Genomic DNA, 26,868 nt, shown 5'->3' with positions numbered 1-26,868 from the left:
ACAGGTCAATATAGCTACAAAACAATATCTTATCCATGCTATTTTTTTTGGCCAGTTTGCAACACCGCTCTCACAAAATTTGTCCCAGTTGATACAAGCTTCTCATATACACTGCTACTTCGCAAACAGTATCACTCCCCTCATTTCCTCAAGTATGCAGATTGCTGCCTGATGTATGGCACCTGCTCCACATTGTTGTACAGCACACTCTTGTCTCTCACTCTCGCCTTGCTGCGTGGCCTGCCACTCTCTTGGTCGCCATTCTGGCCCACCCCCGATACTGCACCGTGTCTCCTGCCATCCTCGCCCCTGTCCTTATCATGCGCGCTGCCCACAGCTGCACTGCGGCCCCCCACTTCGGCTGTGCCAGGCCTGCCGCTGATTGGCTGAGCTGTCTGTGCACCATTGCCGAGTGGCTCTCGCCAAGGATCCTCACCTCTCTGCTGCAGCTCGGCATGCATGCGCACCCACTCCTCCGCGGTGGCAGTGTCTGGGTTGACAGGCGGCTGTAACTGCTGCGGCGCCGTCCAGGGGTCTGCCTCATCGCTGACTGGATCTGGCAGCCCATTCTGATATCTATTCTGCAGAGGAACTGAGGCAGTGCCAATGCGCGCGCTGTTCAAGCTGGGCCCTGGAAATGTGAGAGACCGGGGAGCGGATGACTCATCCCTCCGCCACAGCACCGTGCTGTCTGGAGCAGCCGAGTCCCTTGGCACACTTGCCCCGCCCCTTGGTGCTTGCGCTCCCTCGTCTCTGACCCAGAGCACATCAGCTGCAGGCTCCGCGGCCTGTCTGCTCCTGTTGGGGGCTTCCTCGCGCCTCCACAGTATGGTGTCTGGCTGCTGACTGTGCTCGCTGCCTGCATCGCTCCGTCTGCCTGGTGAGAGAATGGGCCCAGATGGAGATGGCGGGCCCCTTGGAGGCTGCCGCATGACATCAGGTCCCCCTGCATACAATTGAATGAGAGGCTTGAGACAGCTCACCATCGTGAATGCGGATTAAGAAGATTGCATCAAGATTATGAAGATTGCAATGCGCAACAATATAAAATAGCATGGCTGCAAGAATTGAGCCGAAAGACACACTGATGTGCTACTATGGCATTAGCTAGAATGGCGGGTGAGGGCTGACCTTGAGCATAGCTGTCAGGAGGAGGCTCAGGCATGACAGAGGAGGCGGGTGCAGATGGACTCGATATGGAGACTGGGAAGCCCAGCAGAGTGTTGGGGACCAGTTTCAATAGGTCCCAGGCAGACGGCAACTTCCTCGCTGTCTGACCTGACTCAGCCTGCATGCAGACAATCATTAGTTGCCATGCGCGCTTGTGAGTTATATCCTGCACATGCACAGTGCATGCAACGGAAAGAGAACAGCGCTCTTGCTATGCTGCAGTGCTCACCTGGGAACGAGGCTGTATGGTTGCTGTTGGCTGCCTGGGCAGATTGGATGCAACCTCATCAGCCGGATCCACATCGCCAGATTTGTCGCTGTTGTCAAATCCCACCAGGCGCAGCAAGGTGTAGATGCCCACACCAAGACCTGGCCAACCAGCAAACACCAGCTTGCCACTGCGGATTATTGCCCGCATGCCCTGAAGAGACAGATAGACTCCATTGTCGCCTAGGGACCAAACAACCTGATGTACATGAGAGCATCTCACATGAGAAGATTTCAATAAACGGTGAAAGGATGCCACAGAGGCTGCAAATCATCAAAGGGGATGTACCTGCCAGAAGAGCGATCTGCGGTGCAATGTCCACAACTGCAGGCAGGCTGCCATCCGAGCCAGTCTGGAGGTTCTGAAAACGACTGTCAGCTGGAATGGAGTTGAGCCCGGTAGTCAGAGCAGCCGCAACCGCCGCAGCAGCAGTCCCAGCCACCTGCCATGCACGCTCCAAGAAGACCTTGCCTGCAGTAGAGCAGGACAACCTCGACTTAAACAAGTGGGAGCGCCCGTGGGCGGGGAAGAGGTCATACGCGAACTGGGGTTAGTGTCGCTAGCCAGGGCATTCTACAACACACTCACGACCCACTGCAGTGCCGATATGTCCTGATATCTCAGTTCTCAGCACCTCTCTGATGACTGCGGAAGTCGCAGGCCCGTAAAGCCAATCGCCAGGGAAATATTTAGAGATAATCTAGGGCCAAAAACGGGGCAATCCCCCTGGAAAGGCCTCTAAACTGCGCCTCGCGTTCCGTTCAGCTGCCGTGGCCGCCTCACGAGCAGCCACATGGCATAGGGAAGGGGGAAAAGATAGAGATAATCCGTACCAGGTTGACCGATCGTAAAGGACATTCGCCTTATGGCGAGTGACCAAAAAGGGACTTGACACTGTCATACACCCACCCCTAGTGCGCTGCTACAGCTCAATGTCAGACTGTAGTCAATTGAACCCCAAGATGCAAGCTTGACCTGTTACGCGTGAACACGCAAAAATGTGTTTCTGAATTAGATGGACAGCGGCTCAGATGCTTCTGACCCACCTTGCAGCAAGCGCTGTTCACCAGCTGCACTGCTGGCCTCGGGCAGGCCGTCTTCACGCAAGCGCAGGGGCAGGCCCGAAGCCTCCAGCAGACTTCCTGTTAGGTCCGCCTCCTCCCTTCGCGGCGTCCCATCAGCAGCTTCCGGACTGCGAGCCTGGCCTGCAGCTCTGGCTGCCTCCGCCTCATTTGCCACTGGAGCTTCACTGTGGCGTTCAGAGGTGCTGCCTCCTGAGGAAGGTGTGCCTGGAGGCACGGCACCGACAGTGGGGCGTTCGGACATGGACATCGGCTGTGATCCCCTGCTCGACACTCCTTCTGGCAGCGGGGCGGATGATCTGGGCGCATCCTGCGGCTGAGTAGGGCTGTCATAACTGGCGGATGGAGGAGCATCGCTGTCAATCTGCCCCTGATTGGCTGCACTTGCATCCGGCACTGCATCACTGGGTCCCTTGAGCCATCCTGGCAACGAGCCAGTTATCCTCTCCAGCACATTGTCTCCTGCGTTGCTCGTCTGGCCCTGCAGCTCTGGCGCCTGCCGCTGCGCCCAAGGCCAGGCCAAACTCATGCCCTGCAAGGGATTTGACAGTCCTCGGGAATTGTCAGGGATCGCTGAGCGCTGGCTGCTGCCTGGCTGCCTGCTGCGCACCAGCTGCTCCAGCATTGCCATCAGCTCCTGATCTGACAGGGAGTTGATCCTGCGACATCGAACAGGATCACGCATGGGAGCCGCCTGAAAACAGCCTACCAACAGCAAGTAGTGACAGAGAAGGCCCTCTGACCCAAGACCGCAGAGATGCTCACCGGGATCCCAACTCATCCAGCAGCAGGCTCTCCAGCCATGCCCTGTCCACTGTGACAGTGCTACCCGCCCCCGACTGCCTGCAGCACAGGTTGGACTTCTTTAACAGCTGCCGGTGCTCCGTGCTTATCCAATATGGCTTTGCATGTCAGGACTGTTGAGGATTCCCATGATGCACAGGTAGTTAGAAGCCCTGCCTGACTGGAGATATCGCGCTGGAAAGCTCTGCATGGGCAGGCTGTGTGACCAGTAGGCAGACAGCTGCAAGGCCGGCCGTCAGACTCAGGGTAAGCGGCGTGCGGTGCTGTCGACACTCAGAGTGGGACTCAGGTCTCCTCCAATCACTAGCCCTTATTCTGCAGCATGATGCGTATCTGCGCCAGTTTGTGATGCTCCTGCTTTGAAAAGAGCATCGGTGACTGGCTAGACAGCCACTGCTCTGCTGACATATACCACTGCTGACACCCGCCCTATGAAAGAGGAAGCGGGAGTTTTGGAGGTGAGTCTTATATTGCATATCAATACTAAAACTTCCTTCCGTTGCAGTCGAAGAGAAGCACTGAATTTACTGCAATAGGCCAGCGCAGTGCCATGCTAGTCACATTGTCTAAAGCACAGAAACATGAGGCGAATCACTGCAGGAGGTGGCCTTCCTTAGAGAAGAAAATAACACATTTTCCACGTATGTCTGGCCGACTTCTGTCCCCCGAACTTGCACAACACTTCATGTGTGGAATCGGATTGCAACTACTCACTCACTGCCATGCATGCTTTTCCCAAATTAGATCCCAAAGCTACTTTTACCAGTTCTAAGTGCTTCAACGTGCTGATATTAGCACGATTTCAGGGATGTTTTCGCTGAAACAGCTGTCACCGCTTCATGACAGGGCTTAGCACTATTAGCATCATAACCCTTCTTAAGGGATATAACCTCCAAGCATACGCAGCTTCTTCCAGCAGAAACCTGCAAGGAATGCTGTTCCTTGCCACCTATTGCTTTATTGTTCACCATGGAGGGGTCTTCTGCAGACAGACTCGACAGTGCAAGCAGTTCGGATGTCGGGCGATTCGTTTCCCTCACGAATGCCCCTCAAGAACAAGCTGCGTTTTTCTTGGAAGCCACAAATGGTGATTTCGATCGAGCAATCGAAATGTACTACGGTAAGAAACCATCCTCTGTCGATGTGTTCCATGACATGCTTCCACGCCTAGCCTGCTTATCTTACTCACCTACTGATGAGAGTATTCGACACTTCCCAGAACAAAATTATTCGGCAAGATATCATTCTTCCTGACATACATGCATACTGCAGCTAGCTTATTTGGCTCGATGCTCTGTAACGTGCATCTTGATACCTTATATTGGAAGTTGGAATTGAAGTCTACACAAGCACTTCTGACTGCCATACTGGCCAGTATATTGACAAATGCAGAATAATGGTATTATGACCGCTTTCATCCATTCCAACACTACATTTCAATACTACCTAGAAACAATTCATCATGCTGCAAGGTCAGCTTTGTCACCTTGGCCTGAGCCTCGCTCTGCCCCTTGCAGACCAAGCCCCAGAGCGTCAGAGAGCAGCGCCAGGGTACCCATCAGCTTCCCCACAGCCTACCCCGCAGCGGCCACGGCAGCCTCCTCCTGCGCCCACATCACAGCAGCAGGAGCAGCAGTGGCAGGTCCAGCGCCGGGGATTGCTTGGGGCAATCATGTCAATGCCCAGAGCAGCACTCTCCTCGGGCTTTGGCATGCTGTTTGGCGTTGTGGGCCTGGGCGCAGCAGCCATAGCATTCCTCGGCAACAGGATCCTGCCTGCATCGGTCATGTCCAGCATCCGAGGTGCGCAGCTGCCCCACTTCACCTGCGCAAGCACTGCTGCTGCGTCACCTGCATGATTTGGAAAATAAAGTCCCCCAATATGACTCAAAGCACCTCATGTGGGCCGCAGTGCGCTCACGACAGTCTTGAGGCAAGCTTTTTCCCTATATTTGAGGGAAGCTTCAATGAGGCTGAGTTGAGGTGTGTCGTTCTGTTGTTGCAGGGGCGCTGCAGTCGTTGATGAGGGGTGCGCATGACGTGGAGCCACAGGCAGCTGCTGAGACCTTCCAGCGCAGCTTCACAGCACAGTACGGCGAGCTGCAGCCGCAGTGGCGGGACTGCGGCTGGCAGGCAGCCACAGCACAGGCGCACTCGCAGTTCAAATTCCTCTTTGTCTACCTGCACGCGCCCCACCATCAGGCAAGCACTGCAACACTTTCCCCAGGCCAAAATTGATAAGCGTCGTACATTGTCTCTTGCCAATGGGTAGTGCCTTGAATTGCCTTGCCGTCCAGTACAGTCTCCTGTGCACAACGGGTTGGCTTGTGATCAGCGTGTCTGGAAAGTCTGGGCAATATGCAATTATATGCTGAAGATCACACCCACCGAACGGTGCCAATGCTGTGCAGGACACGGAAAAGTTCTGCCGCGAGACTCTGTGCAATCCGGAGCTGGTGGAGTATGTGAACAGCACATTTGTGTGCTGGGGTGGGGACATCAGCTACCCAGATGCATACCGGCTGAGCAACAGGTCAGGCTTCTAGGATACTCAAATGCAAGCGTCTCCCCCAATCACAATGACACTATGATTGACAAAGAAGTTCCTTCAAGTCTTCAAGTTTGAAGTCAGTCCCCGGGATATTAGTCAGGTTTGCTGAAGCCCAGAAAGGGGGTCTAAAAGAGGCACTTGAATTCTTGCATTAGAGCATAAGGAATGTAGTGATTAAGACAGTATCAAGGATGTGTCAGATACTGACAATCAGACAAACCCGATTGTCTTCTCCATTTGCCCGATTGACATGTAATGAATGTGTGTGCTGCAGCCTGCGGGTGACGGGGTACCCGTACTGCGCGCTGCTGGCGTTTTCGGGGACGCGAACGCAGCTCACAGCGGCAGTGGAGGGGTGCCCGGGGGCGGCGCGGCTGCTGGGCGTGCTGCAGCAGGCCGTCTCCGACCACGGCGGCCACCTCGCCGTGGAGCAGGCCGATGCCAACGAGCGGGTGCGCATTCTGCCTGTCAATAGTTTATGTACAGCTCAACTTCGGGATGCCAGCTGAAGGAGGAGGCTACAATATGAGCAGCAGTCTCAAGTCAAGATCAGCAGCATGCAGATTACTCTTAAAATGTAAAGAAAGGGTTTTGTACTGTATATGGTTACTTGCACGTAAGGAGGCTGGACTGGAAGCTGTCGCTGGGTAAGAGAATCTAATTCCTGAGCGTAATGCCTCTTGCTGTGCCGCCCTGCTGTCCTTCCCAGCTTCTCCAGCTTGCGCGCGTTTAAGCGTACAGTGCAACCCCGGCAGTGGTGCCAATATGTTGCTTGTGAATGGCAAGTGACCGCGGGGTGTCGCTTGCTTCTACTGACAAGTGCATGTCAATGGTGGCAGGACTTCAATCGGCGGCTGAGGGAGGAGCAGGACCTGGCCTACCAGCAGTCGCTGGCGGAGGACCAGGAGAGGGAACGCCAGCGCGCTGCCAAGCGCGAGCAGCAGGCAGCGGCAGAGCGCGCTGCGGCCGAGGCAGCCGCCAAGTCCAAGTGCGCCACGGCTCTCACACCCCAGAACAGTGTGACACTAAATTGCGTGATTGTCGTGGTGATGAAGGGGTAATTTAGATGCCAAATGCGGGGAGCCTTCATGCGTCCTTCCATATTTGTCTTGTGTCCAAAACATGGACCAATGGGTGCTGACGCAAGGTATTCATGACAGACAGATGTGGAACATCCGCCTTCACGCATCTGAAATACCCTTGGTTTAGGCAGTCCCCAGTACAATATTTCTTGTGTCAAAGCAGCCACCCTCTGCTCACCTGCTTTGGAAAAGAGCAGCCATGCCAACAGCCCAATCCTTCACATCCAACCAACAGCGCGCTCAAGTGTTCTTTAATTCTCTATTATCGACTGGGCTGACATCAGGCGGGTGAAGCAACTGCAGCAAATGGCGTTCGTTGGTCTTGCAATGCAGCCGAGATCTTGGAGCAGGAGCAAGGCCATCGAGGGGTTTTTGCTAGCCATGCGCAGCAAGGCGCTTATCATATCTGTTTTCATATGCTGAGAGTTGCTATTACTCCATGCAGGGCGCAGGCGGATGCGGAGGCGCGCAGGGTGGCGGATAGGGCAGCGCTGCTGGCGGCGCGGCGAGCGACCAATCGCGCGTCGCTCAAGCCGGAGCCCGCGGCTGGCACGCCTGCTACAACAGCCCTGCGCGTGCGGCTGCCCGACGGCTCCAACCACTTGCACAGATTTTCGTCGTCCGCCGCTCTCCAGGTGAGTGCCGTCCCGGTCAGGCCATCTATTGGGGCCCTTGTTTGGGCCTAGCAGTGTGCTGATCCTAGTAGGGACCTGTAACAGCAATGGAGGCTACCGGGCTTAATAATTTCCATAGCCGGTGGTATTGATTGCTGGTCTCTTTATTCTGCATCGCAAGTGCTTGCCTTGCACATTGAAGTCCTGTAAAGTGTGAAGGTGGCCCCCCGGGATGCAGCGTGCATGATCAACCATGTGCAAATGCTCGACGTAGGAATGCACAGATTGCATAAGTGCATGCTGCTGAGGTGAGCTGAGCATTTAAGGGTACAGTAATGAGGAGTCTTGTCTTAGCGGTTGCATGTGGGTGTGCAGGATGTGTGGGACTGGGTGGGCTCGTTCGAGGAGCTGGATGCTGTCAAGTTCCACCTGGCAGCTTCTTTCCCTCGCCAGGTCTTCAGTGGACCATCTCTGGCCAAGTCCCTGTCTGAGCTGGGGCTGTCACCCCAGGCTGCCCTGCTAGTTCAGGTTGACGACGAGGAATGAGCTTGTGAGAGCTGCAACGGATGAATTTGGACGAGTTGGAACATGTGCTTGTGCATGCGGCTCTCAGTAGATGATGCGCCTCTGCGAAGCATCCCGTGGTTCAAAGGAGCAAAGTGTGCTGATGTTGTTGTGCAAGGCTACTTGTGAGTGTAAAGTTATATAGCATCTGGTAGCAGCGTTTCAAAGAAAATTACTTAAGACTATATGAAGAACTACATTGACCCTGATCTATGCTCGTGATTGCTCATATTACAGGACCCCAACAGATTTTTGTGTGCTACAGAGCTTCATGAGCTGATCAGACTTCTGAGTTATCCTGGGTCACGTCATATTCTTAGGCTGTATTGCAAGACAGCAAATGCCATGCGGCCTGCATTGTGGGCCGAGAGTAAACGATGTATTCATCTATAGTCGAGCTAAACTTCACACCTCCGAACACTCTTGATAAGCTGTGCAGAGTCAGCACAGGTCACATGGCGAGTCACCAAAAGGTGATGGCAAAAAGGCAAGCATGCACACAAAATTCTAATTCTCAATACACCATATCAAGGCACCTCTTCTTCAATCAAGGCACCTCCTCTTCAACAATGCAACTGCTCAGAACGGGCACAAAATTTATTTCTTCTGGCAGTTTGGGAAGGCAGACAGCACGTCTACACCCAGCATGCCAGGGCATCTGTCCTGCACAGGCTGCTGTCAGGCTCTCAAGACGCCAGCACACGGTCGGACCACTGAAGCATGATCTGGCGCGACAGGGACGGCAGCCGCGCGACCGTCTCAGACACCAGCTTCTGTGGGTTTATGTCCCCCTGGATCAACTGCACCAGCCGTGCAACCTCCTGCGCAGCAACCAAAGCAACACCTCTCATGATCATCCCAGCACGCTTGCCATTAAATAGGCAGCCGTACAGGCAGAATTGACCACATGCGGCTGATCGGCAAAAAGGCTGTCCAAAGAAACTCCACCCCATGCAAAAGTCTAGCCCTGTGCACTATGCTCCATGATGCTGCCAGATGACAAGAAGATTTATTTTGGCATGCTGGGGACCTGGGCCCAAATCAGCATGCCACGGAATACATTTTTAGGAAAATTGACAGAGATCTCCCTCTGTCAAGAGAGACGGTGGTGAGGTTCTTTTGCTGTCAGGGAAGAAGAAAAGAGGGGCTGCTTCTGGCAAGCATGGGAGTGAAGGGGGCTAAGCGATATCAAACATGAAGCCAAATGACAGAACCCACAGGCAACTTTAGTAGAGATACCACATGGCAGAAGATTGGAACACAGAGTGACGTCAGGCGTTGGCAAGGGGTGGCAGTGCGCGCACGTCGACGTGGAGGCGGTTGTCTTCGGTGAGGGCCATGAGCAGCTGAGATCGCAGGCGCTCGTCCAGGAGAATGACGCGAGCGCCGCTGGCCACCGTGTCGCTCAGATCCAGGCCGCCCGACCCCTCGCGCGCCAGACGGATCAGATTCTCCAGCCGCTTCCACTGGAACTTGCCCCCGGCAAACAACACCTGCGCGCCGCCACGGCGCAAGATTTCTCCACCACGTTTTGTGGCTCCACTTCTGAGTTCTAGCACTCCTGGGTTCTAGAACTTGTCCCCCGGCGAATAGCACCCGCACGCATGTGGCACGGCGCCTCAGCACCCTTGAGGCTCATCATTTGATCTCTGACCACCAAGCGCAGCCACTCTCTCCAGGGTTGCCAGGGAGACATGTCTGCCAGAGGAAAGCCAGGATGATGCGGCACTTTCAGCACGTGATACTTGGGCTGCACCCCCAAAATTTGGGGAAAATGACGCCTGGCCCAGTAAGGTTTATCTGGCAAAGATGCACACTGGTGGAAGAGATAGTATAAGGACGAGATAGGGGCTGCTGTGCTGGAGAAAGGGAGGCGGCACCTGGAAGAGGCGTTCCCGGAGGGCAGGGTCCTCGTCGGTGAGCAGGCGTCGGGCGACGTAGGGGTAGGCCACCTCCAAAAAGTGGAAGTCAGGGCGCAGCTGCAGGCAGATGCCCTCCTGCGTCAGCAGCGACCTGCGCGCGCACCACAACCGCACCCTCAACCCTCCATCTCAATTAGATTGAGTCAATTCCGAAACGTGCTTCTAGTATTGCAGATATGCATTGCCGTTCCTGCCAGAGCTTGTGCTTTTGAAATGCTCTGCTGCTTCGCTTCTACAGTGAGGCATAACGGGCTGAAAGCTCCTCTCACAAAGACAAAATGGGCATACAGCGCCGTCAAGGTCCCAATCAGAGCAAGACACTAAGCTGACGGTCACAATGTCAAAATGTTGCCACTCATGCGTACAGAGGGAATATCGGAAATATTGATGGCGCTGTGAGGCTAGGAGTGTGGCAAGCTGACCTGATGACGAGGGCGTAGCGCTCTGGGATGCGGATGGGGTACTGGTACACAAGCTCGTTGAACTTAGATGTCACGGAGCGGAAGTTGAAGTCGGACATGCTGCGGCCCAGGCTGTCCGCCCAGATTTTCTCCAGCGCTGGCACAATCGGCCTGATGTCCGTGCCAGGCGACAGGAAGCCCTGCATGCACAAAACAGCTCCCCTCACTACATTCACTGCCCTACATGGAAAATGCAGTCTCACACTGATCATGCAAGTTTGATGCATGCCCCACAGTGGTGCAGCATACACAGTAATGCACAAAAATCCCTGATGTGCAAGAGGTCGAAGGGCTTCCAAACTCTCGGTCAAAGACTTGCATGGTGCAGACAGCTCAGCAGAGGCATTGGCTGCTTGGGCACAGGATCCACAATAGAAACACTTTCAACTGAGCAGTCGCAAAGTTTACAACAGATGTGTTCAGAGCAGTGAAAAGGGCGCACCAGCTTGATAAAGTCCTTGGCCATTTCCTCATAGTCCTCATTGACGGCGTGCACAACAGCATCGATCAGCGTCTGCTTGTTCTGCTGCGACACCTCCGCCACGTTGCCAAAGTCCACGTACGCGATGCGGCCGTCCCGAAGAGCAAAAATGTTGCCCGGGTGCGGATCCCCGTGGAACAGCCCAAACTGCACACACCGCAGTCACTGCATCAAATGAGGAAGCCATGACAGGACAGGACACTGTCATCAGGGGATATGATCTTTGGGATTCAGATGTTGAACGGGTGAAAGCTCGCCCGGCATGCATGCATGCATGCACACATGATGCAAGGACACGTTGCACCCACTGTAAATTTGTGTGTCCCAAGACTACTGCCTGTGCGATTGGCTCGAGCACCCCTCAAGAGGTTCAGCCAGCTCTGCTATACGCAAGGGAAATTCTGCAAAACACGGTGTAAAGAAACGGTGTGAAGTGAAGAAACTTCAAATTTGCCCACCGCAGTTATAACAAAGCTTCAAGGACTCGAGTGGATCTCAAAGGCAATGGTCAAAAGAAAACCCTGTGCTCAAGCTGCATTTTCAAAAAAACGGCGCACCTCGAGCAGCTGGCGCAGGCCGGAGACAACGCCGCAGCGGATGAACTCGTCAACATCGATGCCGGATGACTGGATGCCGACGGGGTTGGTGCAGCGGAGGCCGTCGATCCACTCCATGACCAGGATGCGCGAGCCGCACAGGTCCCGCCGCACCCAGGGGATTTTCACCTTCGGATCCCCCGCATAGTTCCGCCCAAAGTCCTGCAAGGGGAATCGCAGCTAGGGTGAGATCATGACTGCCTAATGGTGCCAAAAAACCTTGTAGTTTGATATCTGCTTATTAGGTGCCATACTCCTTCTGCATTAATCGTCTGCATCTAAACAGAGCTCGACTTGGAGCGAAGATATAGTATAGCTTGTGGCTCTCGGCAAGCGGGAATGCAGCCATCACAATCAATCACGCACGCCCAGAGACAGTCCTTCAGACACAGTGCTTCAGGTGTGCAGAGCAGCATGTTCGGCAGCATTTCAATGAACGAATAATAGCAGCCAGTGAAGGGAAAGGGAGAAAGTGGCACCTCGATGTTCCTAGCCTCCTGCTGGTAATCCAGCTCCTCCAGCAGCTTCTCCCCAAACTCGTCCAGGATCAGCTCTGAATTGCAGCCCAGCCGAGCCTGCAACACCGACAATGAGACACAAACAGAAAGAAGCGATCTTTTACACAAGGATTTTGGACACAGAAAGGCATGTGTCGGCAGAAGCACTGTGGAGTAGCTTTCTTGACAGGGGCTGCTGCACCTTTGAGATGGGGTTGATGAAGCGCGCCATGGAGCGGAAGATGAGCAAATCCCTCAGGATGACGGGCTCCACTCCCGGCCGCTGCACCTTTATCGCCACCTCCTCCCCAGTGTCCCTCAGCACCGCTTTGTACACCTGACAAGATTACTCCATTTATAGTTGTGCCAGAGATGTACACGAAGAGAGCTTATGCAATGCTCGCAGTGCCCTACATGAAGGGCGCAATGGTGGCAGAAGGAAAGGTGGGGAGGCTGAAAGAGTTGCTGGCACACCTGGCCGAGGGAGGCCGCTGCTATGGGGTGCTCAGAGATCGAGCTAAAGACCTGCGCTATCGGTTGCCTAAGCTCTTCCTCCATGATCTGGAAGGCCTGCGATATCAGAAAAAATCTCCTTCAAGACAAGTCTTGGACGAGAGGTGATGCTGATTGCCTGCATGGGGTCTGGACAGGACCATTCATTCACTGCGCCTTCAGGCATGACACAGGCGAAGTGCAAAAGGTTCTCGCACCAAATCATCTGAGAAGGAGGGCACATCGTCCTGCAGCACGCAGAGCTCCTCCATATAGTCTGCCCTCACAATGTCCGGCCGGCTCGCCAGCACCTGACCGGCCTTTATGAACGAGGGCCCCAGCGCTGTCAGCGTTTCCCTTCACAAAATAAAAACACATCCAGCTCAAGACTTGGTCAAAACACTAGTTGTTGAGCAAGCAGCACTGACTGAGAGCAGGGATGACTGAATATTAGTTGTTGAGTGACAGGTGGATGAGGATGAGGTCGCACCTTAGCTGTGCTGCCCTGTACCGGATCCGATTCCTATTTTCCGAGTTGCCTGACGCCCTGTCAAACGCCAGGCTGCCAAAGAAGTATCCAAGCCTTGCCAGCATCTCAACTGCCCGGCCAACCACCTGCGATGCATGGCGTGAGATGCATGAGTCATTGCGCTTGCAAGGAATAAAGTACTCTGGTGAGTTTGGGAGCGGGTTTGTGAGCCACCTGCAAGAATGCGGTTGGGCTGCTGAGAGCGCGATCGCGGATGAGGGCAGGGCTGTATCTGGTGCTGACCACACAGTAGCCCCTCTGCATCTCTAGCTCCTGGTAAGCCTGTTCCCAGTCTCTGCACCGCAAAATGACCTCCTGAGATTGCAGCACTGCATCCAGCAGTAGAGCATGCATGAACAAATTCAATAAACTTGAACACGAAGGCAGCATTGGCTCACCCTGCGAGAACCTCCAGTCCTGCTGGTGCTAGGGGCACAGATGGTGTAGTAGCTGCTGCAAGAACTTGCTTGTCAGCTTCCCGCCTCGATCTCTTTCTGGGAGCACTCCTTGTGAAAAGGCGGCTGCATATAACAAATGATGCATCTTGGCTCGATAGCCTCCCGCTCGGTCCCGCAGGCGAGCCTCTCAACGATCGGCTATTCATAGTAAGAGCTTGCCCTACAAACTGCGCTTGCCCTGAGCGGTTCTAACCTCTTTTCCAAGTGCACAGAGCATTAAAATCAAAATACTTTGGGATTCTGCTTTTGTAAGATTATAAAGTGTGTATAAAGTTCCGTTTGTGAAGTCACAATAAACACAAAAGTACTCGTGTAGCTTACAACGAGAATCAGGCAGACTGCAGAATTGATCACGAAGCGCTTGATTGTTTCAAGAAGGCTATCAATGTGCGGGATTGGAGCGTGGCATGCGAAACTAATCGCGTTGATAGGCGATCACTCTCGGCCTCCCAATGTTCTCACGTGGGTCATGTGTGCTTGGCACATGCTTGCAGAAGCTGATGAGGCTCCTACCAGAGTCCAGAAATGTGCCTCTTCCTTGCAAGTCAGGCTGTCAAATGTCACTGTACACAAATGGCCAATCAAACTTGGTGGTGCACCGTACGCATGGCCATGGCCTCTACCGTGCGCCTGACAATATTGCACATTAATGCTGCAGAGCTGCCGCAGCTCGGCCAGCTCCCAGTGATCTCTGAGATCTGGCAGCCGCTGCAGCTACAATTATTGAGCTTGCGCAAGCTAGCTTCACGCAAGGCACGTTGCCTTAGGTTCCAAATAAGGTATTGCAGATCCATTATATCCGTGTCTTTTCTCTGCCACAACAATCTTACCACGACTGATGGCTGTACTTCAGCATACTTTGGGCATCGGTACTGAGGCTGGTTAGCATGAGCAGTAAACAATTTGCAGAGCTGCTCTCTAACTCGTGCAGCAGACACAGTAAGGCTCCCCGCTCACGCCGTAAAACTGACAAGCATGAAGTCTGCACTGGCTATCAACATGTGAAGTCAGCACCAGTAAGCCCATTTGCTTTGAATAGGCAGCCCTGCATGCAATGCAGAAGTCCTCAGTGCACGGAAATAGCATTCAATACTTGCTCAGCGTTAACACAGAACCTCAAAGTCAGCGTCTGTAGCGCGCCCTTTACAATAAAGGATGCGCTTTTGAACTACTACCAAACTCCCATGAAATCAGTGGGTGGCAACAAAGAAGTAGACCTGGATAAGGACTCCGCAGATGTCAGCCAGTGCGATTCCAACACTGTCTGCAAGAGATGCAGCAGCCAGAGAAAACTCTCTGAGACGTGGCTCCACCTCTCTGGACAGTAGCGTGAAGGCATTCACATAGACGGCGCCCCCAAGCAGACCTGCCAGCATCCAGCATGCCGACATCAATAATTGCCATCAGGCAGGTTTAAAAATGCAGAAGGACAAGATCACTGGGTTGTGCCAATTTGTAAGGAAAGCTGCATGAATGCTGACCTGTGACAAAGCAGGGCGCCAGTAACCACCAATTGTACCAGAAGTGCAGGATGGCGACGGCTACAAAGAAGAATAGCAGGCCCATTTGCAGGGCTGGCATCACCCAAAGAACGGCTCTGTCCGCCTGCAAGCACGGTGAAATGCTTTCTCAGCAGCAAGAGAGCTGAGGACTTGAACACTTGGTAATTTTTCCTGAAAGCCTCAGGTAACAAAGTCACAGATTTGCTGGTCTGTATCTGGCCTTACCTGATACAGCAATCCTGAGGACCGCGACACAAACACCCCCACTTGATAGCACCAGTTGGAGGCCTCATAGAATTGATGCCTTGAATGCGTATTTGCTGTTGGAAATCCAATCGCTGTCCAGGTTCCGCTCTGCAGCAACCAAAGAGAAGCTCAAGACCTGCCTTACGTCTTTCTCTGGTGCACATTGCCAGTAGAATGGGAGGCGTCTCTGAGCCCTCAAAGCCGCTGCAATGCTTCTGAACGCACCTGCATCACATACTCTGCAAAGTACACCAGCGTCAGTGGAACCATGTACGGCCACAGATCAAGTGTCCTCTGATAACGCTCCCTCCAGTGCATCCGGTGAGTCGCTGCCTGTGGGACCAGTGCACCTGCAGAGCAAATCTCTCTCCTCAGCAGCTGCCTGTTAATGCCCTTTCATCAGGTGAGATCATGGTGGTCAGGGCTGGAATATTCAGGTACGTGAGGCCTTACTCTGATTTTGCTTTGAGGGCGAGGCAGGCCCTGAGTCCAGGCTGTGGCTGGGCAGCAGCAGGGTGCTCTCCACAGATCTCTGCTCTGCCTGAAGGCTGGGGTCCTCAATGCCAGCACTGTTGCTGTCCAGGGCATGCTGCAGCTCCAGCCTCTGCAGCTGCTCTGCGCTGCTGCTGGCCTCCAGGCTCACAACATCCTCGCTTCTCCTCTTTGAGCGCGCCTGCTGCCAGCATTTGGATACGTGTCATGTCTCGCATGTTAGAATGTCAGACAAGTGCCAGCACAGGCCATCACCAATGAGGCACGCTGCACACGTTGAGTGAAAGAGGCACTTTTATGGGAGCAAGGTAGCCACCTGTGGCTGCAACAGGATGTAATACACCGCCAGCCACCCTATCGCGGTGGCATTTGCAATCAGAAGGGTTGTCCTGAAGCTGAAACCCAACAGAATGTGGAGGACGCCCACCCAGGTGTACCCAGCCACCCCTGTGAAAATGCAACATAAAAAGAGATATCACGCCAGAGATGTCAAGCCGATAAGGCTTACAGATCCATTCAAATCACTTTCAGAGGAGCACAGCTACACCACAATCTTGAGAAAGGTGTCTCTAAGAGAGTGTACCAGCAAAGCCTGTCCCACTGGACCAGAATGTGATAGCTGCCCGGCTGTCAAAGAAGGTGCACATTGCAAGGCAGGAGGCCTCTCCCAGGCCACCTTGCAAAGCACTGAATATAACTCCAAGCAGCTGCAGTGACCGCCGATTGCTGAAGGCTACGGTGGTGTACGCGATGCCCATGAGGACTGCTATCAGCCACATGCGCGCGGTGTAGGATGTGTAGTGGAACCTGTTGTTGGCACCACATGGTGCAGTGATGTGAGGGTGAATCTTCGTACATAAGGAATAATGCACAGAGAGATGAGCACCTCCTGTCATGTCCAGGCGTCACAGTTCTCACCAGTAAGGACCTGTCAGCTTGACCAGCAGCGTCGGAAATATTGCGCAGAAATACACAAGCCCCACAGAACCGTCGCTGATGTCATTTGCGCCAGCGATCATTATCACATATGCTGTGGACACCAGTGAAATGTTCAAAAGAATTCTTTAGGAGAGCTGGATAGTTGCTCAGTGATTCAGTCTACCATCAAGGACAGCCGACAGCTCACCTGAGTTGTTGATGAGTCCAAGCAGCCAGAATGCCGCCATTGTACGGCTTTCTGCTGTCCAAAGAGAAGCTGGCCAGCCCTTACTAGTGGTGCAACAAGTTTCATGAGAGCTGGCATTGTGGGCATGACACCTTCTGTTGTGAGTGTCAACCATGCTCATATGACAGGGCAGCTTTGTCCCGCTAAAGGGTTCATTGAGCAGTGATCAAGGCCGGCAACCTTCTATTGCAGCCATGACCATTGGCTACTCAGCATTTCGGAGTCAAAATTGCAATCACCCGACAGTGCTGGTAATGTACAGTACAGAAATTCCTGAACTTACTTCCTCTAAGCTGTCAGCTGTCCGTGCAGAAAATCATATTCTGGAATCAATCAGATCAAGCAAAAACTCATTTTCTTGGATCTTGCGATTATATAATCCAGGATAACACCGGCCAATGCGAAATTAGCCCAGTCTGGACAAGTTTGATGCTCATGGAAGACAGCACAACTTAATTTGCAATGGAAGCAAATCGTGCATGGCACATACTTGAAATCGAGATGCACAATATATATACTTGGTGAATTGATTCAGAAATGTCCCTGGACCAGCAGGAACGGTGTGTTGAAACGATCGAAAGGCATGTGACTGCACGTGGGTTTCCGTGACAATTGAAGCTTCTCTGGACATCCTTGGGGCCAATTGCAAACGCAAGTTCTTGAGCTGACTAGTAATGATTTATCGCGTCAAGATCCGCTTACATTCCTTGCACACGTTACTTCATATTCGCAAAACTCAGATGTGACACTGCTTGCCGTTGAAGTATGGGACACCTTCAAGGTAATCTGCAATATTCTGTGGGTTCGATACAGAAAGCGCATTACAATCATTCCATCACGCACACAGCAATACAGGTTTGCTGCAAATCTGAACACTTACAGCTTTTGAAATGGAACCCTGATGGCATGCACTTGCGATCAGAATGGTATTTGTAGGATATAATCGTCATGATTTACCTTGTGTACGTGCATCTAATTTTTGACATCATTTCATAAGGTCTCATGATGCTTTGAATATCCGTTCTTGCAGCATCAACCGTCACAGCTTGAGGAAAACCGTTGGTTCATGCAGGGACCACTTCCGTCCAAGTTTTTACATAAAAGCAGGACCTTGGAAGGAGAGCAAATTTCCTTCTGCAATGAAGTTTCTCGATGCGCCTCACTCGAGGTCTCAGCAGCTCATCTCAGGGAAAACTACACATCAGAGAGATGTCATTCGCCACAAGGCATGGAAGCCGTGCAGAGCGCTGGCAATGCAGACTCACGCCTCCCAAGCATGCCAGATGAAAGCCTGGCCAGCGCACAGAGTCCTCACCAATCCCAGGTAGAGTCTTGCGCAAAGAACGAAACCACGACCAGGGAGAGGGCATCGGTTCTACGGAGCAAATATGCACGAGCTTCCCAGCGCGTGACAATTTTTTTCATCATGCAGGCTATCTTGGGCACAGCTGCTATGGCGGTGCTGTCACTGCACCATCTGAAAGTGCCCCACCTGCAATGGAGACAAGAAGTGCGATACGAGAGGACTCCCAGGAGATGGTTGGGTCTTCGAGGTGGCAGGGTCATTCAGGTGGTGCAGCCCGCACCGTGGTACTCCCCAGAAGGTGTGCATGAATGGCAGTCATTTCAGTTTCCTCTGTGTTTTTACAACGCTATTCGATTGTGTTGTTGAGAACCTCATGATGGGTGCCTGATGGCATCAACATGCCTGTTGAGACATGCCCATTTGTTGCATGCGAAGCTGTGCTGGGATAAAGCTCAAGCTGCCTGAGATCTCACAGGAGCATGGAGAAGTGCTCAGTCACTGGCACCAATGCACGTTTGGACATTCTTCGCCGGCATGCTCCTGTCAACGCTCCTGCATCGCGCGAGCTTCTGGTATCAGGTGCTGATTAACGCGTTCCCTTAATGCGAACCGCTGGCACAAATTGCAAAGGGAAGCAGGCTGATGACATTACATTGCACTCTATCTATTGTCCAAGTACGCCATAAAGACCTCCCAAGACAGCAAAGGGATAAAATCTGCTGTGCCGTACCAGACATATTTCCCGATGTGAATGCAGGAGACAAGGCGAGCGTATCAAGCAGAGAAGGTACAGGCCAGCCAGGCCCTGGAGGCTTCCAAGCGCAGCCTCTCTGCACAGCGCGGCAGATTTGAGCGGGCTCTTGGCGTGGTTGGTGACGATGAACTTGCCAGCACATCGGAAGAGACTTATGATGACGAGCCACAGACGTCACTCAATGATGACATGGGCAGGTCGGTAAATCATCATACATCTCAGTGGCAAACGCTTGAGAGTCTGTCACGCGCAAAAGTGCACACTGAACAATTTTCGCAAGAAAGTATGCACAAGTGAGCTGCTGCATCGACTCCAGGAGCACAGAGGAGGTCTTTGACCCCCGGTGGGAGTATGACAAAGATGCCATGCGCGAGTGGGAATCATTCATCAAACAGTCGAAGTCTGCACAGGTGAGCCAGGACAAAGCCAACCTCACTCTAAGATGTCATTGTGAATATTTGGCACTAGGTCTTGTTGAGGAGGTGTGAAGCTTTACTCACTTTGCTGCACTGCTGCCCACACCTCAGGTCTTGGAAGAGCAGTGGTGGGATATAGATACTTCTGTTGAGGAGAGGCAGTCATTATCAACAACTGCGCCGCCAATCGACTGGAATAATTGAAAGTTGCATTCCTGCTCTTGTCAGCTGACAGTCATTGCTTGATGAGACATGTCAAAGCTTATAATCCTTACCTCAACAACTGATTGAGCTGGCTGCCACCAGTGCCAAGTTGACACAATTTGCAGTTTGCCGATTCTCATGTTTGAAGCACTTGAGCTTGCGTTTCATTCAAGAATATTGAAGCTGCTGCTGCAAGTCTGCTGCTTGTGTGGAGAAAAGCTTATTCAGCATGCATGGTCAGACACATGTTTGTTCAGGTTCCAAATTGCAGTGTTACCGTAATTTCTCAGTGACTGATATATTGACAATATGCTGAAGTCATAATTTGAATTGATTACTCCATTGGCAGCTGAAGTAATGGCGTCATATGGCGCCATGCATATTACTTGAATTAGGAGGATGAGAAATACCTTTTTTTGGAATCCGTATGTACAGGATGTGGCATATGCCACATTTTGCCCCGGAAAACACTGCATGCCAAATAATGCAAGCCACAGACATTTTGGGTCTGATTAGGCACTCCGTGGATTTTCTTAAAGTCATTGACGTCAACCGGCCAGGACTAGTCATTGCCTCTTTCTCAGAAATAGGAGCACTCCAGGGAAATAATGTTCATCACCACTTCTACAGATAATACAAATCCCAGAGAAGCTGATGATTCAGGCGTTGCTGGCATGCGTGAGGTGTCTGTCAAAGACGTCAAAGCTAGTTTCCTGCTCTGCATGCACGCAAACAAGCACACTGTGACAGTCTGTACTGGCGGCAGCAGGCCCAGTTGCAGCTCTGTGTGATGGAACCCTCAAACCAGCTCGATTGCTGCCATCTCTGTGGAGTCTCCGCGCCGCCTCTGTGGCTCAGCGATGACCCTGCAGTAGCCTCCATTGCGGTCCTTATACCGGGCAGGAGCCTCATCAAACAGCGATTTCACAATGGACTGGTCATAGACGAACGCCAGCGCCTGCACAAAAGCTCAATCTCAGTCTTGCACACTGCATGGAATGTGAATTGGGCATCAGACCCATGCAGCAGTGATAATCTGGGCGTGTAATTGAAATGGGAACTATCAGGCTGCACAGTCAAGCAAATGGGTGTCAAGATGGGGCCAAAGGTTGCAAGTAGTAAGCGCCGCACCTGTCTCCGAGCATGCAGAGACCCGTCCTTTGCCAGCTGGATCATCTTGTCCACGTACTTCCTGATTGCCTTTGCTTTTACCTGCACCACACAGAGCACACGTCAGTGGCGCTGGCTTTCCAGATCTTTCTATTGTGACTAGAGAGCGCATGCCCCATCCTTGGGCGCTTAGCAGGGAAGTGAAAAAACCCAAAAGCAAGTGTCGCAAGAGGCTCTGTCTGGGTGCACCTTTGTGGTTGTGATTCTGCCGTGACGGAGCACTTCAGTCACCAGTCCTCGTACTAGTGCCTTCCTCTGGTCTGCTGGCCTGCCCAATCTGTCGATCCGCTTTCTGTGACGCATGGCAAAAACCTTGGCTCCATTCTGGGGGAAGGCCACGATGTTGTTCCTTGTGCACCCTGCAAGTCAATCATGCCTCGAACCACTGCACCTTGATAGGATCTCCTTTACAAGAAGATCGCAAAGGGAATCTTTTCTACAGGCCACGACGTTTGCAACAATTTCACGGCCAAAACAAGGACAAAGTCTGTACAAAGTCAATTAAGCACTCGATAAAGAGATCAACATTCTTATTGACAATTCCCTGCGAGCTACAGTTTCACTGAATTCTTGTTCCACGAGACACAGATGCAAGCTAGACTCTTCCAATAAGGTAAACAGAAGAGCAATGTGTATCTCTGCCGCAGCGCACTTCATAAAAATGCAAATACAAGCTGATCCTGTTGGTCGAAAATACCTTCTGATCCGCACTGAAGCCTTCCAGAAACCCCCAATCCACTGAATGAGGGCATAGAGACAGTGGCCGATCTCTGGGGCTGTCTGACAGTCTGTCGCACAGGAATGGTTCCCACAGAAGCTCGCAGGGCTGACATGTTGAACGCCATTGGAGAGTGGCAGTCTTATGGGGGTTGTCTGAGCTCAATTCACCCCGTGCATTGCCTTGCCCTTGGAAAGCTGCGGCTCTGGAGTGGATGAGGGCACGTCATCAATTACTAACCTTTTGAATGCTTGCCAAATCTGGCAGCTTCGGATTTGAAGGCCTCCGGAAGCAGCTGGCAATGCCGGAAACAAACGTTGAGAGTCTCAACTTGACACCAAAAGCATTGACATCCCTATAAGTAGATGCGAAAGATTACCGATAGTACCGGGCTCTACTGGTACTTCGACCTTATGTGTGTCAAGTGGATGTATTCTGTGTGATGCCGTCCTGCTATTGAATTTGTTGTGGCAGCTGCTTCCGCAATTACACTAGTGATTTGCAGAAGAGCACATTTGTGGATAGCTAGGAGAGACAAACCGCTGTCTGGGTTCTCGACCTCTGACTAGCTGCCATTTAGTAAGGGGCTTCCCGTGACAAAAACCCAAGAAAGGACAAGCACCGCTTGAGACTTACCAAAATCCTGTGAAATAAACATATTTAAGGCCTTGCAGAAATGTTGAAAGACGAAGATCGTGCGTTCAGACCTCCACGTATGAAAATGTAGCATGCGTTGGATTTGTAGCTTCAAAACAGTGACGCCTCTGCATCAAAGGGGTATGATGCGCTCAGTAGACATAGGATTGGTGTTAGCAATAGGCATCAGTCTTCTAAGCCATTGTGCAGCAGCTTCAAATTTATCAGGACCTGTCAGAAGAGTCCTGCAGACCACTTCATTCCTGTCCTCTCAGCCGCAAGCCAACGTAGGAGGGCAGAACGCACTGCTCAATCAAGCAGGTGGGCACTATGCATATTCATGGTCCAAGGCCTGTTTGAGAGTCACCTTCTTGGACACTAAAACGGGTGCCAGCTCTAACCAAGCTCTGTGCACATGGCAGGTTGGGCACCACCACAGGGGGATAGCTTGAAGAATGTGCCCTCTGCAGCGGGGCAAGGCCTTCAGAGTCAAGCGGGTCTTGGCAACAGTTACACAGCGGGAATCCAGATGTTGCCAGCAAGCAACAGCAACCTGAATGTGCCTGCTCCCCAAGGAAACGGTCAAACTTGCAACCCCTGGACCCGTAACTCCACCTTGAACGGCTGCGTCATCCCGCAGGTATGATTCTCAGACTCACTTCTCAGCAATTGCTCTGCAGCAGGGGAAAAAAACCTGCACAATTTCTTATGGCGTGAAGGCCTTTGGATTGACCGTTGAGGACTGTCAATGAGGACATGTAGCTTTGTTGCACGCTCTGAAGCGTTCTGCTTGTTGTGCTTTTAGGCGAATGCTGCGTGCCCGCTGCAATGCACCAAGGACTCTCCAGCGGGTTGCTCAGAGCGGTTCCAGTGCTGGCAGGGCTGCCCGGCATGCCTTCCGCCCCCCACCAACAAGGCCTGCTATGGCTTCAAACAGGTTTCACACTCAAATCGAGCACAAATACATCTTACCACTGGTTTTGAATGCCACACAAGACGTGAAGTGTGATAGAGGGTAGGATCTTTCATATGTGGTCCGTTATCCTGCGTCTAAAAGATGTTAAAGGTCATTCAAGTCAGGTTTGTTGTGCAGATTGAGATCGGGCAGCTGGACACAACAATTGGGGTTCAGGAGGTGCCCTTTGGAAACCTGACATACTGGTTTGACAGCTCATCGCTGTACATGAGCATCACCCTGACACAAGGGATGATGAACAAGCCCATCGGGGTGTTTGTCAGCAAGACAACGCCGCCGATTGGGCCTCCACCCCGCCTGGACAATCAGGTAAAATCTGTGTGTGCCAGCTCTTTTGGGGATCTGAAATGTCGAAATCTCCTGACTGTCCCGCCAGGCAAGTGTGCAACAGGAGTAACACTCGTCTCTTTATTATGTATTCCTCTGGTCATACCAACCAGATGACCTCTAGATCGGGCATCCTGTTCAGCATGCATAGCAGGGATGCGCGAAAGACAGGCATGGCTCGGACAAAGGGTGTAGGGATACTGTCTGAGTGGCATGTTGCAATGTTTCTGACGCTGGGCTGTGTGCGTGCAGGGCATGTGGAACACTGATGGATCAGACCCCAGCTGGGATCTGCTGGTGGCACCATACACCTCTTGTGTCTCCTATGTCAAGGATCTCAACCCCTTGAGCTTTGGAGATCAGGCAAGCCCTCCCCTCCCAGAAGCATATGCACTACATGGATTGCCACAGAATTTCCCACAAATATATCCCTAGCCCCGGCTGGCGGGGGGCGGTACATACACTGAGCACCGTGCCGACGGTTGGTTGGGTCTTGCTTGGATCTGGCGAGTCCAACAAAGGGTAGAATTTTGGCAGCCTTCACATGCAGCTTGTCTGCAGACGCACCTTGCCTCTGGCAGGAAGAGCGTGTCATACGAATGACATTAACAATATCCCTCACCCATGCGTGCAGATCTTTAAGTTTTTCTTGCATGCGCATCAGACAACATTGCTGGGTGCAGGTGTACATATCTGTGGCCACATTTGCGTGCGCCCAGGCAGAGGGTGACACCTGTGCATGCAAGGGCGTTACGGACAGTGTGGGAGGTAACCTGTGCATCTACCAGCCTGAACCGGGCAAGAAAATACCTACAAGCAGGTCTGTCACAGTGCCGGCTCCTTTACACTGCCTTGCATGCAAAAAGGTGAAGACTGAATGGCATCCAGAAAAGGGACGCAGAGCAAGGTGATTTTTGGGTTTCAGTGCCTTGCAAATTTCAATTCAAGTTGCCCATCCTCCTTTTTTGGCGCTCGCAGTGGCTTGTATGTCTGTGCACTCTACCTGATTTGAATTACAATAGCGAGAGCACCTAATTAAGGAGGCATTTTTTATGCAGCCCCTCGCGCTTTTCACGCGCACCCTTCTCCGGCTGCGAGTATGTCATCGCACGCTATTGCCCTCCCGGCTTCACCGGCGGCGACATCGGCGATTCCTGCATGGCCAACGCGGGTGCACCCTCTGAGCTCCCTCATCTTTGCCTCTCAACAATTTCTCGTTCATAGGACTACTATCTGGCCAGAGCATTTGCTCACATAAAGGTGATTGAGGAGCAATAACCTAAGCCACAGTTGGGCACATGGAATAAAGTGCGTGCAGCTGATAATCAGCCATCCCTCCTTTTATTTTCAATATGGCTGGTCTGTTATGGTGGAAAGGAAGCCAAGCAAGCAGCAACTCAGCAGCACCCGTGGACAGAGGAGCGCCCATTGATTTAGAACATCTGATGCAACATGCACCGCTGACAAGAAGGCACGAGCAGAAATTGATGTGATTGAGTCATGCCGGCGTGCAGAGCGGTGCAGCGCGAACAACACATGCGGCGGGGGCCCCTTCCCGGTGGCGCCGGACCTGCAGTGCAACGGGTTCAACCCGGAGGGCGCGGATCTGGGGACGCTGGCGCGGTGCGCGACCAACTCGTACGACAACAACGGCTACCTCACCCTCGACTTCACCTGCGCCGCCGCAGCCTGCGTCGTCGACGCCGACTGCCCCCTGGTATTATGTCATCATTTGTCACCATTTTGCATTGGTGGCCGACTGTCCTGCAAACATTTGGAGCTCCTCTGCGTGCAATAAAGACAGAGTGCAGAAGATCTCTCTCCTGAAGAGATGCAATACATCACCAGGCTGGAATTAGGCGTCAGCCGCCACTGACAAGTAGTCTAGGCGTTCGTCGCTGTCTTGACTAGAGGCACTAAGTGAATAGTTTTTTGGCTGAAGACAAACATCTGCCACCCATAACGGATAGTCCCTGTGAGTCTGGCGGGAGAAAAGTGCAATGCAATTGCACACATGCCCACAGATTTGCATTTGAAAAAAAGCACACACGAATACATTTTTTATGGCATATTTTAACGTGGGCTGGGGTGCAGGGCTACATGTGCGCGCTGGACACTCCCTGCCTGGACGCGAGCGGCCAGTGCACGCAGCGGTGCGTGCCGCTGGCCGCGGCCTGGTGCAAAGGCATCTGCCCCAACGCACTGCAGTATGTGCCCAGCTCCAACCAGGCAGCTGCCGCATCTCCAGACCTGAGCAGCCTGTCAGGTGTGATTCTACATTGACTCCACAGATGTAATTGCACCTCTAGACCCCGGCATCCAGACAGGCACTTTAGCTGTAGCCTGCCAGACCGATGAATGCTCAGATAGGCTGCTTACTATTTCTCAATGTTTTAGATAACGCAAATGAAGGCAGTCAGGGCTGCAACAATGAAGTGTTTAGTCTTTACAGTCAGACAGTAATCATCTCATGTCACGGTCAGGGCTGCTAAGCGACTGTCTTTATGCTACATAGTGCAAGTTTAGGGCTGTATGCGTGCAATGCTCCCTCCTACAATGACTGTGCATTTTGACATTAGGCGCGCAGCTCACACAAGCACTGGGAGCGCAGCCGGGGTCAAGCGAGGGCAGGACAGGGGCTTCCAAGTGGCTCCGTGCGCAGGACCCCTCTACCCAGGCAGCGCCGGTGCAGGCGCAGGTCAAGAATGTGATCGACCTGGGATAGCGGTGGCGGCTTGTGGAAATCAAGAAGACATTGTGTGTGACTTTGTGGGACTGACAGCGTAAGGCTGACTACTGTAGCGTGACGCCTTAATAGGTGATTGGAAGGAGTGTTGAGGTGATCAGTAGATTCAGCTATACAAAATACACATCGGACTATTCCCTGCATAATCAAGGCAAGCGGTACTCTAGGATATTGCATCTATTTGGAAAGGAGATAATACTTCAGTGCAGGATATGACATTGGTGTACTTCACTGTAACAGAGTAGAGTTGAATTAGGCGCTTATCAGTTAGCTACAGAATCCTCCTGCATCTTAGAGCGCACAGCATGTGCTACATGCTAAGACTCGCTTAAATATGCGATCGCACCTAGAGGGAAGAACTGTATAAAAGCAATACTTACAGTACAGTGATTACAGGATACAGTTTTCAAGTACACTCTAGTCTAAGGTACAGATGGTATTCGAGAGAGCGACATAGCCTCCCATGCTCTCTGCAAATGTTATAAGGGAAACTACTAGTACTGTTCTAGCTCATGGCACAGAGCCTGTGGCAAATCATGTCATGATGGGGCCAGACAAAGCAGACTAGGCACTCAGTCTCGATATGGAAGTCATGGCGAAAACGGCACTCAGAAATGCTCAACACAGTGTCAATTCCTGA

General features: G+C 52.4%; 7 protein-coding genes across 7 annotated transcripts; 3 read left to right on the top strand and 4 right to left on the bottom strand.

The window, feature by feature from the left end:
- Positions 1 to 140: 140 nt before the first annotated feature.
- COCSUDRAFT_58457 (hypothetical protein) lies at positions 141 to 4,940 on the bottom strand (the record flags this gene model as incomplete). The annotated part of the gene is made up of 7 exons (XM_005644212.1): positions 141 to 946; positions 1,132 to 1,288; positions 1,400 to 1,539; positions 1,727 to 1,909; positions 2,485 to 3,179; positions 3,286 to 3,363; positions 4,903 to 4,940. 7 exons carry the CDS (start codon positions 4,938 to 4,940, stop codon positions 141 to 143), a joined length of 2,097 nt encoding a protein of 698 aa, XP_005644269.1.
- A 56-nt stretch (positions 4,941 to 4,996) lies between these two features.
- On the top strand, positions 4,997 to 8,116 carry COCSUDRAFT_44549 (UBX-domain-containing protein; the record flags this gene model as incomplete). Its single annotated transcript, XM_005644211.1, has 7 exons — positions 4,997 to 5,126; positions 5,329 to 5,498; positions 5,735 to 5,856; positions 6,149 to 6,326; positions 6,714 to 6,862; positions 7,402 to 7,591; positions 7,946 to 8,116. The coding sequence occupies 7 exons, from the start codon at positions 4,997 to 4,999 to the stop codon at positions 8,114 to 8,116; spliced, it is 1,110 nt and encodes a 369-aa protein (XP_005644268.1).
- A 704-nt stretch (positions 8,117 to 8,820) lies between these two features.
- COCSUDRAFT_38139 (ser/thr kinase, ABC1 family) lies at positions 8,821 to 13,376 on the bottom strand (the record flags this gene model as incomplete). The annotated part of the gene is made up of 12 exons (XM_005644210.1): positions 8,821 to 8,955; positions 9,439 to 9,627; positions 10,015 to 10,147; positions 10,479 to 10,657; positions 10,960 to 11,145; positions 11,556 to 11,756; positions 12,074 to 12,169; positions 12,294 to 12,428; positions 12,566 to 12,661; positions 12,802 to 12,940; positions 13,074 to 13,198; positions 13,287 to 13,376. 12 exons carry the CDS (start codon positions 13,374 to 13,376, stop codon positions 8,821 to 8,823), a joined length of 1,704 nt encoding a protein of 567 aa, XP_005644267.1.
- A 713-nt stretch (positions 13,377 to 14,089) lies between these two features.
- Positions 14,090 to 15,415, bottom strand: COCSUDRAFT_54594 (hypothetical protein). Its single transcript, XM_005644209.1, has 4 exons — positions 15,298 to 15,415; positions 15,052 to 15,175; positions 14,788 to 14,936; positions 14,090 to 14,615 (listed from the first exon to the last, which is right to left on the bottom strand). The coding sequence occupies exons 2-4, from the start codon at positions 15,149 to 15,151 to the stop codon at positions 14,565 to 14,567; spliced, it is 300 nt and encodes a 99-aa protein (XP_005644266.1). The 5' UTR covers positions 15,152 to 15,175; positions 15,298 to 15,415; the 3' UTR covers positions 14,090 to 14,564.
- A 3,373-nt stretch (positions 15,416 to 18,788) lies between these two features.
- COCSUDRAFT_58454 (hypothetical protein) lies at positions 18,789 to 19,697 on the top strand (the record flags this gene model as incomplete). Its single annotated transcript, XM_005644208.1, has 4 exons — positions 18,789 to 18,860; positions 19,039 to 19,232; positions 19,352 to 19,445; positions 19,680 to 19,697. The coding sequence occupies 4 exons, from the start codon at positions 18,789 to 18,791 to the stop codon at positions 19,695 to 19,697; spliced, it is 378 nt and encodes a 125-aa protein (XP_005644265.1).
- A 757-nt stretch (positions 19,698 to 20,454) lies between these two features.
- COCSUDRAFT_19317 (ribosomal protein L17) lies at positions 20,455 to 21,128 on the bottom strand (the record flags this gene model as incomplete). The annotated part of the gene is made up of 3 exons (XM_005644207.1): positions 20,455 to 20,613; positions 20,787 to 20,867; positions 21,015 to 21,128. 3 exons carry the CDS (start codon positions 21,126 to 21,128, stop codon positions 20,455 to 20,457), a joined length of 354 nt encoding a protein of 117 aa, XP_005644264.1.
- A 1,580-nt stretch (positions 21,129 to 22,708) lies between these two features.
- Positions 22,709 to 26,729, top strand: COCSUDRAFT_48839 (hypothetical protein; the record flags this gene model as incomplete). Its single annotated transcript, XM_005644206.1, has 8 exons — positions 22,709 to 22,819; positions 23,273 to 23,464; positions 23,735 to 23,779; positions 24,166 to 24,302; positions 24,541 to 24,653; positions 24,997 to 25,199; positions 25,577 to 25,748; positions 26,062 to 26,729. 8 exons carry the CDS (start codon positions 22,709 to 22,711, stop codon positions 26,205 to 26,207), a joined length of 1,119 nt encoding a protein of 372 aa, XP_005644263.1. The 3' UTR covers positions 26,208 to 26,729.
- Between the last annotated feature and the right edge of the window lie 139 nt (positions 26,730 to 26,868).

Source organism: Coccomyxa subellipsoidea (genome assembly GCF_000258705.1).
Source record: "Coccomyxa subellipsoidea C-169, whole genome shotgun sequence".
NCBI lineage: Eukaryota > Viridiplantae > Chlorophyta > Trebouxiophyceae > Coccomyxaceae > Coccomyxa > Coccomyxa subellipsoidea.
This window is presented reverse-complemented; position numbering and strand designations above follow the sequence as displayed.